The following is a 16,190-nucleotide window of genomic DNA, read 5'->3' as shown; positions in this document are numbered from 1 at the left end:
CACCCATATATGTATATATCCCATTCACACTCACACATGTTCAGACATCCCCAAAGACCACGCTTTCACTGGCACACATAGCAGCCCTGTCATAATGCCCTTTGTCAAAGTACATTTTTCAAACCATAGTATCTGGCTCTTTGGAAAATAGCCTTAAAGTCAATAAATCTGGGGGTGGGAACATCTGGTAATAATGCACAAGTTGTTTAGCCGTCAGTAGCTCACAATGATTTTCACTGTTCAGAAGTAGATCACACTACAGAAAAGGTTGTAGACCTACTGACCCAGAGCCACTCTCGCTTGAGTTTAACCATGGACGGTTCGCCAATGCGTATCAAGAGAGTGAATGTCACTTAAGTGACCCTCATTTTCAGTTGTGAAGTGAGTACATAAATTGTTGATTGCTAGGAACCCTGAGATTTCTCGGATTCAAAAAACTATGCTGACCCTATAGTTCATCACTCCATGGGACCTGACCTGGCAATAGTAACAAAAAGGTTAAGGGGGGCCCAAGGGAATTTAAAGACCTGGCAAATACACGTTCCCTTAGCTGAAAAGTGTCAATGGGTCTAAAAGTGAGAGTCTATATTTGCTCACTCACCCAATTTTATTTCTATCTTCACCATTATTCACTATCTTTTTCACATGCAATGCAAATCAGTCACACATTTATCCACAAAATAGTACCATCAATACTAAGACCACACTGGTTACTACCAGGTTCCTTGGAGGTTATAAGATCTGACCTTCCATATTTACCGGTAGTTCTCCAAGTGACTGGTATGCAAGGAATCCCAAATGATGAAGGGCGGTTCCGTGAGGTGACTGATGGGTATCCTTTTATATCACATCGAGATCAGGGTACCTTCCAGCATTTTCTGCTTTTTCTTTAGTTCTAGGTAGGATGTTATAGGCAGTACAGGTTTAATGTGTCACATATAGACTCTCACTTTTACACCCATTGACACTTTATTGTTGTACCTGACCTGGCAGTCATCATACAGCATTTGGTCTTCCCATGCCGCATATTGACAAGTTTCACACGTATTCGGCTGGAATCTCTCTGATAGAGTCCAGATAATCACACTGTGTAGTTTTTTCAAACATGCCCATTTTTTTGGGCAATGGGCATTGAGGATGCTCAGCTTACAAAAAGAAAGTGACAATATTCTTGAATAGAAATAAAAAGCGCTAGAGCGTGCACTTGACATTGTTTGCACTTAGCTCCAACGAAGCATAGTGAAAATATACCAAGACAAAAGAGGGTACCAAACAAAGACCCATATGCGCCTGAACAGTTTGGTCGATTTTCTTTCAGTGGTTTTTGAGTTGCTTTCGGTAAAAACGGCTGCAAAATTTTAAAAATCGCTGAATTGTGACATCTTTATAACTTCTGACATTTTTGACCAACCTGTACCAAATGTAGGATTCTGGAATGTTGTACGTTGTAATCTGTTTCCCCCAAATCTGGTTCAAATAGGTCAATGGATGGAGAAAACCTGGGATTCACTACTGAGCGAGGTATCAGCCCTAAGTACAGAGGTGTGACTTCACCTCTGAGATATAGGCAGAGGCACGAGGAACACAGTAAATGTAGTTGAAAATGTATATTCAACCTCAATAACTTTCCTCTTCATCTATGGATAAGGTCAGCTTTGATCCTAAAACTCAACCAGTGTTAGCTTGGGACGCCTGATCTAGTATAGCGAGAATACCACCAATATTGGATACATTTAAACTCAGTGCGGGAGTCATTGGGAAAGGATGCTGTAAGTTAAGATAGTTATGATTGAGCAGGTTTAATTCCACCTGAGCCACGGGTCGCTCTTCAACTGACATCAGAACTACCAGCCTGGCCCACTCCAAGACCTTGTATGAGCTGTGGTGTCAGACAGAGTAAACCTAGGAGGACTAGAGAGGGGGAAAGCAGGTAACAGGCGCCCCACACCTTCTTTTTTAAACAAAACAAGGACCACCAACACAACCACAATGAAACAAAACACATGAACAAACAGTGAATTAACAGAAAACCCCAGAAGAAGACAGAAAGCAGTAGAACAATCAGATAAAAGGTGTACAATACCCCATATAACAAATGTGAAAAAGGGAACACCGCTTTATACATTAACTTGCAGTCAATCTTGTTTGACACAGCCATGAGTGAAAGTTTGATGAGATTAAGGCCACTTTTAGAAATAATATCATGTAGGTTATCTTCCTGATTTGCAGCAGATTTACCTGAAGTGCAATACATTTTTGAGTACATCTTTACCACCATTGTCCAAATGCATATAGAACGTGAATGGAAACGGGTCCAGTGGTCAGCAGGCAGATTGGTTTTGCCTAAGAGCTGCATTTTCATTCTAAACGGTCTCAACATGTTCAGTGCTTAATTTGTAAAAGAATGAGTGCCAGTGCCTAAAGCTAGGTCTGATCCGAAGCCTATGGATATTACAAATAAATGTCAGTGCTCCAAATACCAAGGGTGCGCATTCTTATTCTCACATCATGCCTTTTTAATGAAACACCAGACACTTCCTGCCCCTTTATCTCAATTTTGCAGGTTCCCTCTTTCTTCTTTTGTGGCAGGCTTTCAATCTTTCTCCGGCTCTTCCTCCATCTTTCAAGTTTGTATGTTTTCCCCTCTCTTGCTCCAAGTTAATATTTGATGCGGGAAAATAAGAGCTGGTCCCCAAAAATCTGGAACGATGGATTTGTAGTCCAAGCATAGCCAGTGGCTGAGATTAATTCAAGTATTACATCCATCACCATGTTGCTTTTGCATTTGCTGCCCTAAGTGTGGTAGATATTCCCAGACATGGTCCAGGGCTCACTATGCCACTGCAACTAAGGTATACCTGGTTGAAGAGCCCTAGCTAGGCCAAAACCAGTCCTAGGGTGCTTGTGTTCTTTTTCAGGGAGGACTTGGCCTGGTAGGTCAGCCTGGACTATTCCCATGAGGATCAGGGTCAAGGCTGTTTTGCATATGGCTGGGTCCAAACTGAGGTGGCATGATGGACAAAAACTAATGGATTGGGATACAGCCCAAGTGATTGCCAGTGGCTGAGATTTATTCAAATAGTCCATCCATTACCTTGTTGCTTTTAACCCCCAAAAATCCGGCAACCACTGGGTCCTCTGCTTTCAGGGAATCATGAACAGCCCCTGATGTTGATTCGTGAGGGCAGAGAAACCAGAAATTCCTTGCTGTGGCTTCCTAGAAAGGGCTGGACCAATGGGTTGATCCTTAACTTTCTTAAAGGAAGATAAACCCCTTACAGGAGGGACACTATCTGTACAGACACTAACAAAGTATAAAGAAGGATCCCCTCTGGAAATTAGTGCCAAATATCACTTGAAGGACAAGGCCACTAAGTCACAAAGATAACATTCTGGGTGCTGCTCTGGAGACATGTCACGTTTTTATAGTGAAATGTTTAATTGTGTCTGTGTTGGCACGATGGTGCATGGGGGAAAGGCTTCAGTCTTGCAAGTATTGGACTGTAGTTATACAACAAAGGTGGCCATGACTAAAGGGTAAGAAGTCTTGAAATGACTGAATGAATTTGACAGAAGACTGACATACAAGAACTGAAGTTTTAAAAAAAGATCTCGGAGAGAAGAACCCAATGGCTCCGGCGAGCAGTCTTAAAGAGTTTAGACAACAGCAAACACCTGACTGAAAGTGGAAATGTTAAAGGCAATCATGTCTGATAGGTCCTGACAGTACAGGTTAATGAAACAATCACCATAATTAAATGTTGAATGGGTACTCAATTCTGGAACGAAGTACCCTTTGACTAGGAAATTTACACCTTGAGAAACAAATAGGCTGCCCTCATCCATCTCTACAGATGCGAGAAACGCAAACAGGAAACACCCAAAGAGCTATCCACCAATGAGCAGGAGAGAAAAGGAATATCCTGGTGCACCCCGCTACCCACATAAGCGATTAAATGAACAAGGCAATGGATGCTCAATGATGTAGGAGAGTAGACCAAGTGCTAGGAACAGACCTGCAGGCTAGTGCATATGCACAGATGCCAAGATTTGTAAGGTCAGGGTTTCACAGGTTTTGAAAGGTGAGCAAGTAGCAAGAATGCTGAGATGATGGTTCTGGCTGGACAATTCAGAAGAAAAAGTCGAACCACAGCAAATCTTCACAACTAGGCAATAAGTAATATGCAGTATATTTTAAGATATTGAAGGTGCTACAGTCCTGGTTGTTAGCGGACCGGCAGACTGGAAATGCCAAAAGTACAAGGGCAGGTAGACAAGAAATGCCAATAGTGCTAGGGCAGATGTACAGTCCAGAATACCAGTCTGTACAACTGCTCTTGCACTATTGGCATTTCCTGCAAGGTGGTTGCCCACGGTCCTTATCAGGATCATCTATATTATGAACCTCAAGTTTTAGAACCCATGTAGTTATACACTGGTTAACGTGGTTCATGGGTAGTGCAATAGGCAATTACCTGTGTGACCCATACAGATGGTTCCCTATAGAACCACCCAGTTCAGACTATTCTTTAATAACTTTGGTGGTACTGCTTGTGGTGTCCTAACACTGTGATTGGCAGGCAGGACTGCCTTGATGAGTACCACTTGGTGCACAACTCTTTAGAAAGGGGGAATTTTCATCAGGTGCAACTAAGCATGATTAAGAAAAGCTGTAAGCGTGATCTTGCAAATGATTTCTTACGAGCAATGCAGCCAGACTCAAAGAATTGCACTTAGGACTAGGGGTGGGCAGAACTTGCAGAGTGTCACTCTTCAGAATTCAGAAGAGTTACAGAAAAACTCTGAGAGATTCCACAGAATGTTGCCAGTGGGTGGAAAATATGCACCGCACACTGCAATTTAGTGCCAGCTCCATGTGTTGCGAAAGAGCGTGCAGTCATTCGTGTTGATTTTGCTGCAGCTCGAATAGAAAATCCACTCGAGTTGAAGCAAATCTACTCGAACACCAGCCCTCTGACTGCCACAGCTCGCAACCGTTGGCGACTGCCCATAATACAAAATTGCGCTACAGGACGCCAAATCTTAATCGTGCCTTTTACCAGCTCGCGATTGGTCAAATTTGGCCAGTAATCTGCATTAAAGACTAACGCGGAGTTGCCAATATTCTGCCAATTCTGCGGGTAGAACAGAAGAGTTAGTTCACCCTTACTTAGGACTCAGACATTCTGAAGAGCAATGTATGATATCTAAACAACACCAAGTACGAGCTTACTCTTTAGGTTATTGTGATGTTTAAAATAGGTCCTAGCAAGAACTCACTCTCGAGGTTACATGAAAATGCGGATCAATGTGAAGTGGCTGTAGAACAGGGGGCACAGCAGAAATCTGCGGTAAAAGGAGGTGGTGTTAACAGTGTCATCATTGCTGAGGCTGGAGTACTTTGTTCTGCGGAGCATAAAGACCGATTGGAGATGGTATTGAAATGAGGAGGGAAAACAGAATTTGAACGCAAAAAGGTCCAGGCAGAAAAAGACAGAGAAAGTAACCCTAAAGCTGAGTCTTAGAGCAGGCTGAATGTGTGCAGACCATTTACGACTTGTATGTCTATGTTCCCCTATGCTACTTTGACCTATTCTGGGACAGAATCTGAAATTAAAGGTGGGCGAAGCCTGGCAATGATGGATTACACCAAGTTGGTCAAGTTTAAAAACATTTTGCGAACTTCATCACCTTAATGAGGTAGGCAACGTTTTCAAAAAGAATAGGTGAAAAGACTCACAAAGAGTAGGTTTTCCATGAGAAGAATGTACTTTTTTATGGAACACTCTTAAGCAAAAAAAATAGTGGAAAGATTCCACAGAAAAAGACTTGTGAAGATGCCAAACTATTCAATTCATGAAGTTCGTCGTCTTTGCAAGTCGTTTCCACAGAAAGTACACTTTCATTAAACCCTAATGTGGTTAAAAAAATTGAGACAGGCTTCCATTTAAAGTTTCATACCTTTTTGTTATCATTTTGCTCCTCCAAGCAAGTTCTTTTCTCTGTTCCTCGACTGTAGGTAGTTTGTTAAGTCCTAAAAAAAATCAATAGATATATTAAATAGATGATGAATTATTGCACTGCACACAGTATCTAGCCACTTCAGTTTGTACATATTTTTCCAAGATGGGAGTTTGTTTCGTCTATGCATAGACATGTTTCTAAACTTCCTTTCTCCTTCTAGGCTTTAGAAATTCATCATTGACCATGAATGCCTTTTGATGATCCCCCTTCACATATGGTAGTATTCATCTAGCACAGTCAACGACTATGGATCCCCGGATTGGCTGTTTGGGCAGAAAGACTACCAGAACAAGCCCTTAAAAGCTGATAGATCTGGCATTCTTAATGACCAGCATTATTACTGATACACTTATATTCTGCTGTCCGCCGCCAGTATAATGCCTTCAATGATGACCATTTTGTATGGTGCTAGTGTGTCATCTGGCGACAGTAAGCATGAAGGTGTGCTTTGCAGACATTATCGTGTGGGGAGCCTGGTATTAGTGTGATATTTAGTAAAAAAGCTTCAGTGTGTCATTTGTTGACAGTGGTTGTGCTCCTCATATGAGTCATGTGAAGAAGGGCTGTGCAGTTGCAATTAGTTAAATATTTATTTCGGGATAATATGTAAAGTAATTCAGTGTGTCATTTATTGGATTAGGAGACTAATGAACATCGTATGAGCGTTGTGTTTTTGGTGAAGTTGTTTGGGGAAAAGAGTGTGCTGTTGGTGATGTGGAAATCACCATTTTTCATTTTCATTTCATGACTACAGGAATTTGGTTAATAGTTGTGCAGGATGTAATGCCTGCAAAAATTATAGGTCCACAATACCCCCTTACTGGGAACCAAGCACCCCATTGTATCGCTTGAATCTCTCAGGGTAGCAAAACAGATCTTTTCAAGGCCTACTCAGGAAGGTGGTGTGGGCTAATAATCACCATTCGCTGGCACAAACTAATAGCAGGTGCGTATCAAGAGAGAGAGAGAGGACTAGAAAGCTAGTCCGAGTCCCCAAGGGTTTATATGTATCATCAACAAGAACTAGCTACATGTGACTTAATTATAGGATTCTGACTTGTTTTGTCAGCGGGCACCTTTTAGGTGTATTCATGAAGCCCTCACCCACTAACCTAGATGGTGGCATGCTTCATCATCGGGCCCACCCAGTGACACCTAATATGTCCCGGGTGTGCTACAACGCCTGGTTACAGCGGAGCTGGTATTTTTCTGAGATTGCAGTGTAGGGGATTGTGAAGTGAGATTTAAAACGGCTTGGCGGGGGTCCCAGGACCCGAAGGTAAATTAAATTTTAATAACTGGGCCTCCGTCAGTGGTTAAAACAAGGCAGGTAGATGTTGTGGTGGCAAGTTAAGACCTTCTACATCCGGTGTTGGTCGACATGTTTCAGCCAGTGCCTTTAATAATGCTGGCTTTCCTCAGGACCTTTAAAAACATGCTGGTGCAATTTACAAAGTAATAAGTGGAGTGTTTTACAGACTATGTGTTACACTCACTAAGGTGTTCTAGGTGTGAGAGGGGGATTCCCTTCTCAAGCATACCTGGACATACAACATATAAGACGAAAACAAAACATGTAGGAGAAAGAGTCATTTAGCATCTTGCTCGGAGTCACAAAAAACATGGTATTGCCGGTTCTAAAGTGCATTGTGTGGAGACTAGAATCGGCGAAAGTGTAACAGTACTGGTGGTACTGTTAAGGTGATTATCGGATAATAACATAGGCGTGGTGAGGCTAGAACACGGGCAGCACACACACACACTATGCGGTTCAAGCGTAAGGGTTAAGTTCTCACGCTAGCGATTTGCAGCCGATGCTTCCTGGAGTGAATCGGCAAGGGGTTTGACCCTGTAAAAAGAAATGGGGGACCACTGGGGGTTAGGAGACCTGTTGGGAGAAAGAGCGCTTACCCCGGGAGAAGTTTCCTAGGATCGTCATACTCACAGTCGTTTAGGTCAAAGCCTGCGGGGTACCTGTTGCGCCGTCCTCACACTCTGGTGTTTGAGTGAGGGCGGTCATCCTGTTTTTATCTGTTCATCAATTGCCAGCACCTGGAGTGGGGAGCACTGTGAAGCCACATCCATCCACCACATCCACTGCCCGGGATGTGGTGGATGTAGCGGGCGCTTGCGCGAGTCTGAGACAATGCAGTCTTTGTTCCACGCATGCGCGGTAGAGTGTTTTTCGCGCATGCGTGGCGGTTGTGATTCCGCACATGCGTGGTTGTGTTGAGCATTGTGAGATGCATGGAGCCCATGAGCTGTGGTGTGAATTAAAAGTTGTTAGCTCCACAATCATGTACAGGCGGGTCAAGGGCGAATGCCCGTGAGTGGGCACAATAGACTATCATGATTGTAGGGGTTAAGAGAGATGGCCCAGATATGTTGTGTTCCATTTCGACTATGCATGCCACGTGGTAGAGAACAGAGCCATCGTGTATACAGGGCATGTCCAAGAAGGGGTATTGCTAAGGTTAGGCGTGGTATCAGGCACTTCTAGTAAGTAGATGGAGTACCTATTAGGTACTGGGCTCACTTGGTGATGGATACTAGAGAAATAGAGCAAGGACCCTGATGGGGTTCTTGCTCTGGCAGGACTCTCAACTGACCCTTGACAAATTTCTCACATGGCTCAATAGCAGAGACCCCTACCTCAACTTCACGAGCACTGCAAGCGCAAACAGACTAGCCTTCCTAGACCTCGACATCTCAGTCAAACAGGGGTCCCTCGTCACCACGACATACTATAAACCAACTGCCAGGAATTCCCTACTGCATTTCGAGAGCTTCCACCCCCGACCACTCAGGGAAAACTTCCTGTACGGCCAATTTTTGCGCATACGCAGAAATTGCAGCCATGTGACAGACTACAAGAAACAATCTTCAAATCTAGCACAAAAACTTCTGGAACGTGGCTACCCTCAAGTCATTATTTCCAAAACCAATAAAAGAGCACGCAATCAAAACAGGGATGCCCTCCTTGAAACCACTGTGAAGGAGCAACAAGATCAGCTGTTTGACAACCTTAGGGAATGGGACCTACCACGTTTTGCATACAAAAGATCCAACAACCTCAAGGACCAATTGGTGTCCACACGTCCAAAAACGCAGATTAGACCAGAACCAAACACCATCCTCAACACTTGGGGACTACTGAAAATCACCGGTCACTATCCCTGCAATGACTGCAGTGTGTGTCACCTCGACAGACACACCAAAACTCTAGACCTGGAACCCAACAAAACCTGGACCCAGCGTAATCACACAAATTGCAACTCACGCAATGTAATATACCTCCTGACATGCCCCTGTGGTTTGCGATACATTGGCATGACCACACGCAAAGAACACACCAGGGTGATGGAGCACAGAAGCACCATTAGGTGCAAGAAAAACATCAGCAAACTCACTAATCACTTCTTAACCCATAATCACACCCCCAATGACCTTACTTGGACTGTGATCGAACAGTTCCCAGAAAGCGGGGATGACAACGAGAAAAAACTGGTTAACAAGGAACAGCGATGGATCTACCGCCTCTCCCTTCAAAAGGATGGGCTCAATGATGCCATTCACTGGAACTCCATTAATGTCTGACCCACCACACATGTACCTCATCAGGGTCCTTGCTCTATTTCTCTAGAATCCATCACCAAGCGATCCCAGTACCTAATAGGTACTCCATCTACTTAATAGAACTGCCTGATACCACGCCTAACCTTAGCAATACCCCTTCTTGGACATGCCCTGTATGCACGATGGCTCCGTTCTCTACCACGTGGCGTGCATAGTCGAAATGGAACACAACATATCTGGGCCATCTCTCTTTAACCTCTACAATCATGATAGTCTATTGTGGCCACTCACGGGTATTCGCCCTTGACCCGCCTGTACATGATTGTGGAACTAACAACTTTTAAATCACACCACAGTTCATGGGCTCCATGCATCTCTCAATGCACAACACAACCACGCATGTACGGAATCACAGCTGCCACGCATGCGAAAACACTGTACCGTGCATGCGCGGAACAAAGACTGCACTGTCTCAGACTCGCACAAGCGCCCGCTACATCCACCACATCCCGGGCAGTCTTTTCACCATTGCTCCCCACTCCAGGTGCTGGCAATTGACGAACAGATAAAAACAGGATGACCGCCCTCACTCAAACACCGGAGTGTGAGGACGGCGCAACAGGTACCCCGCAGGCTTTGACCTAAACGACTGTGAGTATGACGATCCTAGGAAACTTCTCCCGTGTAAGTGCTCTTTCTCCCAACAGATCTCCTAACCCCCAGGGGTCCCCCATATCTTTTTACAGGGTCAAAGCCCTTGTCGATTCACTCCAGGAAGCATTGGCTGCAAATCGCTAGCGTGAGAACTTAACCCTTACGCTTGAACCACATAGTGTGTGTGTGTGCTGCCCGTGTTCTAGCCTCACCACACCTATGTTATTATCCGATAATCACCTTAACAGTACCACCAGTACTGTTACACTTTCGCCGATTCTAGTCTCCACACAATGCACTTTAGAACCAGCAATACCATGTTTTTTGTGACTCCAAGCAAGTTGCTAAATGACTCTTTCCCCTACATGTTTTGTTTTTCTCTTATATGTTGTGTGTCTAGGTATGCTTGAGAAGGGAATTCCCCTCTCACACCTAGAACACCTTAGTGAGTGTAACACATAGTCTGTAAAACACTCCACTTATTACTATATAAATTGCACCAGCATGTTTTTAAAGGTCCTGAGGAAAGCCAGCAATATTAAAGGCACTGGCTGAAACAAGTCGACCGACTCCGGATGTAGGAGGTCTTAACTTGCCACCACAACATCCACCTGCCTTGTTTTAACCGGTGACGGAGGCCCAGTTATTAAGATTTAATTTACCCTCGGGTACTGGGACCCCCGCCAAGCCGTTTTAAATCTCACTCCACAATCCCCTACACTGCACTCTCAGAAAAATACCAGCTCCTCTGTAACCAGGCTTTGTAGCACACCTGGGACACATTAGGTGTCACTGGGTGGGCCCGATGATGAAGCATGCCACCAACTAGGTTAGTGGGTGAGGGCTTCATGAATACACCTAAAAGGTGCCAGCTGACAAAACAAGTCAGAGTCCTATAATTAAGTCACATGTACAAACTAATAGCACTCAATAAATGATTGTCCAGTCAGTGCTTATTCTTTAAAAAAAGGGAACAAATATTTGTTGCACACACCCACACTACTAAATACTACGCATTAATTCACAAATATATACATAAGGCAGATCAAAATTCAGTAGTGGCTAGCACAGATAGGAGGTGGCTGGGTGGAGGGCAGGGAGAGGGGGTAAGGGGAAAAAAACCTGCCCCCTCGCCACGTATTTCCTCTGTCTTTCCTCTGCATCTCTCCCGGCAGAAACAGGAAACACCCAGGCTCCCCTAAACCAATCACAATGCTACAATGCCACGTTGCGTTTGGTCTGAGCGCCATGGTTCAGCGGTGAGACGGGCACTGAGAGCCTGGGCATGTTCTCCACCCAGACTGTAATGCAGCCTAATTGGAGAACATGCACAGTGGGCATGACTGTTTGGCCAGCCCAAGCAGGCAGGCCAAACATTCATGCGCACTTACAGAGTGCCCACCACTTCGCCCCCCTGCTCAGAGAGCAGAGCAGTCCCACCCTGCAAAGCTGCTGCAGTAGGAAAAAATTAAATGATACTAACAACAAGTTATTATCATTTTTTTCCCTTTATTTAAACTACTGAAAAGCAGTGGGGCGACTCTCCTCCGGCTTAGCAGAGGAGCAGCCTCTGTCAAAATTACTTTGGATTAAATTATGAATTCACATTTGACCTCAAAGGGTAAAGACCCTCAAAATCACAGTGCTCCCTCACCTTTAACTGATAACGAGTCACCCTATGGGGGTGTATCACTTTAAATAAAAAAGGCCTATTGGCATTACCAAGAGTTCATGGTCCAATAGGATATGCAGCTCCTCTAGTGTCAAAGGGAAGAAAATAAAGTTGGTCAGTGGGGAGCTGAGAAATCAGATGGGGGATCTGATTGCTCAGAAACAAGAGCCCTCTTACACCCAGATGGGTGTCAAGCTTCATCATCGGGCAGCTCCTTGTTGGGTCAGCGCTGCAATGCCCAACGGGCCCTTCTAAGGGGTTCTTTGTCTGAGGTTTTTAGATATCCCAAGGCATTCTAAATACATTGAGGGCTATGTTGTTGTTTCATGTGGTTGGAAATTTTTGTGAATAATACACTCCCACTTCCCCAATCACCAGTAGATTAGCTTATTGGTCCTGAAGAATTGCCGTAATTGATAGCAACAACCATTGACAAGGAACATAGCATCCTATATAAACACTTCTTTATGAACTTCTTTGTATCATTAGCTCCATATTCAGTCACCCACTACTTTTAATTATAACAAGAGGATCCACATATTATATTTGCTAGGGTACCCCTTAGTTATTTTAAACTCACTTTATACCAATACATACCCAGAGCACCTCCACTTACACTTCCCAACGATGTCTTATTCCAAAAAACAAAGGAAGTCCACCCTTGATTTATTAAAACCTTTGCTCAGTGCACAATCATTATCCTTCCAGTGATTGCTACCAGTGTTCCTAAGAAAAAAATCGATTTCTTTAGGGAAAATGATACGTTTTTTTAAAAATAACCCTCACCCACCAACTAGTCCTTTGGTGGCATGCTTCATCATCGGGTTCTTCCTGCCCTGCTGCAGGATGGGGCGTGCTATGACCAGCGGAGACATGGGAGCACTTTTCGTGAGATAATACTATGTGATGTTGTGAGAGTGGAAGGGTCAAAAATGGTAGTGAGAGTAAAAAATACCTGTCTACACGGAACCTACACTTTATTAATTCCTATTGCTGGTATCCTTAAAATGGAGGTTGGAGAACTATGCACTATAATGAGTGAACCTCTACCTGGTCTACCTGTTTCAAGCCTTCCCCTAGGCTTTTCCTCAGGACCAAAATAGATTATCCCTCTAACCACTCTTGGTTATCCTAATCGGTGTCCCTAAATAATTTCCAGGTATAATGTGCCCATAAACATGCTTCAATACAATACAATACGAAGAAGGGAGGAAAAACCCAATGATGAAGCATGCCACTAAATGAGTTGGGTGAGGGTTATTTTTAAAAACTTATAATTTTCCCTAAATAAATCGATTTTTTTCTTGGGAACAACGGTAGCAATCACTGGAAGGATAATATTTGTGCACCGAGTGAAGGTTTTCATAAATGAAGGGTGGACCTCCATTGTTTTCCATAATTTCCTAAGGAGGCTGAGTCCACAGCATCCCTAACCTGTTTCTCCCTCCCTTGTTCTTTGAGTTATTCCAAAAGACCTCCGGCAAAGAGGCACCTCGAGGGGCCCGTTGGGCATAGCAGCGCCGGGCAAACGAGGAGCTGACCGATGCGTGCATGAGTCTATGGTATGTTTTTCACTGGAAGGGATCCCTTCCACCACAAAATATTATGCCTAGCTAACTTTTAAAACATTTCCTACTTTGCATGCGTGCTCTACAGTACAGCACACAAGAAAAGTTGGAAATGAATGCGGAATTGAAAACATTTGTTCTTTTACCACCTGCTTTCAAATGGCATTAAGTTGTGATACAAAATCCTGTCTAATATTAGTTAGTGGATAGGGTTTTGCATAAAAAAGCATAGGTATTTGTATGGGAACGCCCCCTTGATGCCAAGTAATGCAAAGCAGTGCTTTGCGCTGCTTTGCGTTACTTTTAGACAATTTTACAGCGCTGGAAAATAAATACCAAAAAAAATAGCACTGGTTTGCCTCACTTTTGTGATGCAAATAGAGCACAAAATGTTTGTAAATCTGGTCCAGCATGTTAAAAACACTATCATGTTTGCGTAAATGCAATGATCAATAATAATCATTGGTAAATATTATTAATGTCAGTAATGTCAATCTTCAGCAGTAATCACTGTCAACATTATTATTGAAATAAAATATTTTAAAATGAACTTATTGTATCTGTGCTCTAAAAAGAAGCTCTAAATAGAAGCGGGCACTGGAATTAGCGCACTGACTATTCTGCCTGGAATACCTAGATTCTAGACTGTCCTCGCGGTGTCCGTCTGTGAGAGCGGACCCGTCATTTTGAGGTCAGCAGTCTAGTCTTTTTCCCGCCCTAGACCTACATAAGCTGCACGCTGGCATGGCCGCACAGCGGAAGCGCGCAGCGGGCGCCCCTAAGGCAAGCCCGTCTGCGCCCGTCCGTGCACCGTTCCCACACAGCGCAGCAGCGCTGCCCGATCTGATATGTGGGGCACTCTTAGTAAGAAGATTTGCTACTCCAGTGAGACAATTATGTTCTCTTTATGACCGAAACCTGGACTCACTCGGGACTGGGGATAGAACTAGGTTTGGCCTGTCCTCCAGGTTATAAAATTCTACACAAACCACGAGCTAGAGGACGAGGAGGTGGGGTAGGGATAATTTTCAAGGAGATGCTGGATCTTGGTCAATTAGAGATGGACAAAGTCGAAGGCTTCGAACTTCTTGGCTTTTCACTCAAAGATCCTAAAGGCTGCTTACTGGCGGGCATTATTTCCTACAGACGCCCAGGAGCGGTGAGCTCGCCTCTTCTACAGGGACTAATAGACACCATCTGTAATATGACTCTTACCCACTCCAACTTGTTCCTTTTGGGTGATTTTAATCTCTAGTGTAACGGAAACTTAGACTCTGGATATAGTAATCTAACCCAGGCCTGTGAGAGCCTGTGTCTCTAACAGTCCCTAACAGTGGATTAATGAAGCTACCCATAAGGGGGGGAATAAATTGGATTTGATTTTCTCAAAAGAACAGATGAGGATAAAGCCTCCTGGAAGGCTGCAATCATGGATTACAGGAAGGGAATCGATCTGGCCAAATCTGAATACTTTGCTAATATTATCCTAAATTAAAAAAACAATTCTAGAACAATTTTCAAAATAGTGAAGGACATGACGGTCCCAGATTGTACACAGTCTAAAATTCTGCCAACTCAAGCGCTGTGTGATAGTCTGGCAATTGTATTCATGGAAAAAATAAATAACATAATTGATGGACTGAATAGGAATAATCCTCCCTTGAAAGGAAACCTTATTGATGATATCAAGGAGTCATGAGATCTAGGGAAGGATACAGGGGCAGACTTAGGCCAATTGACCTCTCTGAGTCACTTTGAGCCACTCTCGGAGGAGATTTTTAACAGAACTGCCATGAGTGTGTCTTCAGGGTCCCCTTTAGACCCCTTGCCCCACAAAATCTGGAAGGAGCTGGGCCCAGAGCTTTTTCCTATCTTGCGTCTGATTTGCACCAGCTACTTAACTTCTGGCTCAGTGCCAGCGTCCTGGAGACGGGCGGTGGTTACCCCACTTTTGCATTTTGCTGATCAGGTTGAAAGAATTTGGGGTTTCAGAGATGGCCCTAGAGTGGTTTAGCTCTTATCTATCTGACAGATGTCAGGCGGTCTCCCTTCCGCCGTATCAGTCTAAATTTTCCAACATCCACCATGGCGTTCCTCAGGGCTTGGCAATAAGCCCTATTCTTTTTAATATGAATATGAGACCCTTGATTGGAATCATAAAGGGCACATAGTGTGAAAGTGGTGAATTATGCCGATGACACCCAACTTCTCTTCTCTCTAGAGGGAAATCAGTTGATTTCTTTAGCAACTTTTCAAGACTGCATGCAGGACACTGCACACTGGTTAAGAACGAACTCACTTCAATTTAACTCAGATAACACTGACGTCTTATACTGTGCTGTAGGGAAGATTCCTTCCCCTTTTCCGGCCAATTTTTGGCCCTCTTTTAACACGTCCATTTTGGTTCCGGCTAAAGCAGTACGGAATTTGGGAGTGATGTTTGACATGAATTTAACCATGGAAACGCATGTAAACAAGGTGGTGGGGAACTGTTTTTCTCTGATTAGAGCACTAAGGAAGATCCTCCCACTGCTGCCACAGACGGCAAGAGCATTGGTCGTTGGAAGCATAATTCTCAGTAGACTTGATCACTGTAATGCCCTACTGCTAGAGGCCCCTACATTTTTGATTGAGTGCCTCCAAAATATTGTGGCCAAATTGGCACTGATGAAACCACAACGTTCGTCAGGTGCACT

The 16,190-nt window shown here is 44.0% G+C and overlaps 1 protein-coding gene across 2 annotated transcripts in view; it reads right to left on the bottom strand.

Moving 5' to 3' along the window:
- LOC144754727 (dimethylaniline monooxygenase [N-oxide-forming] 2-like) overlaps positions 1 to 16,190 on the bottom strand; it is a 400,207-nt gene that overhangs the window by 16,458 nt on the left and 367,559 nt on the right. For both annotated transcript variants that reach the window (XM_078642888.1, XM_078642897.1), the window contains exon 8: positions 5,962 to 6,034. In XM_078642888.1, the coding sequence (XP_078499014.1) occupies positions 5,962 to 6,034 (73 nt within the window). The remainder of the gene's footprint in view (positions 1 to 5,961; positions 6,035 to 16,190) is intronic.

The sequence above is a fragment of the Lissotriton helveticus genome, chromosome 1_1 (assembly GCF_964261635.1).
Source record: "Lissotriton helveticus chromosome 1_1, aLisHel1.1, whole genome shotgun sequence".
In the NCBI taxonomy this organism is placed as follows: Eukaryota; Metazoa; Chordata; class Amphibia; order Caudata; family Salamandridae; genus Lissotriton; species Lissotriton helveticus.
Note: the sequence above shows the minus strand (reverse complement) of the source record. Positions and strands in the feature narration are given on the sequence as shown.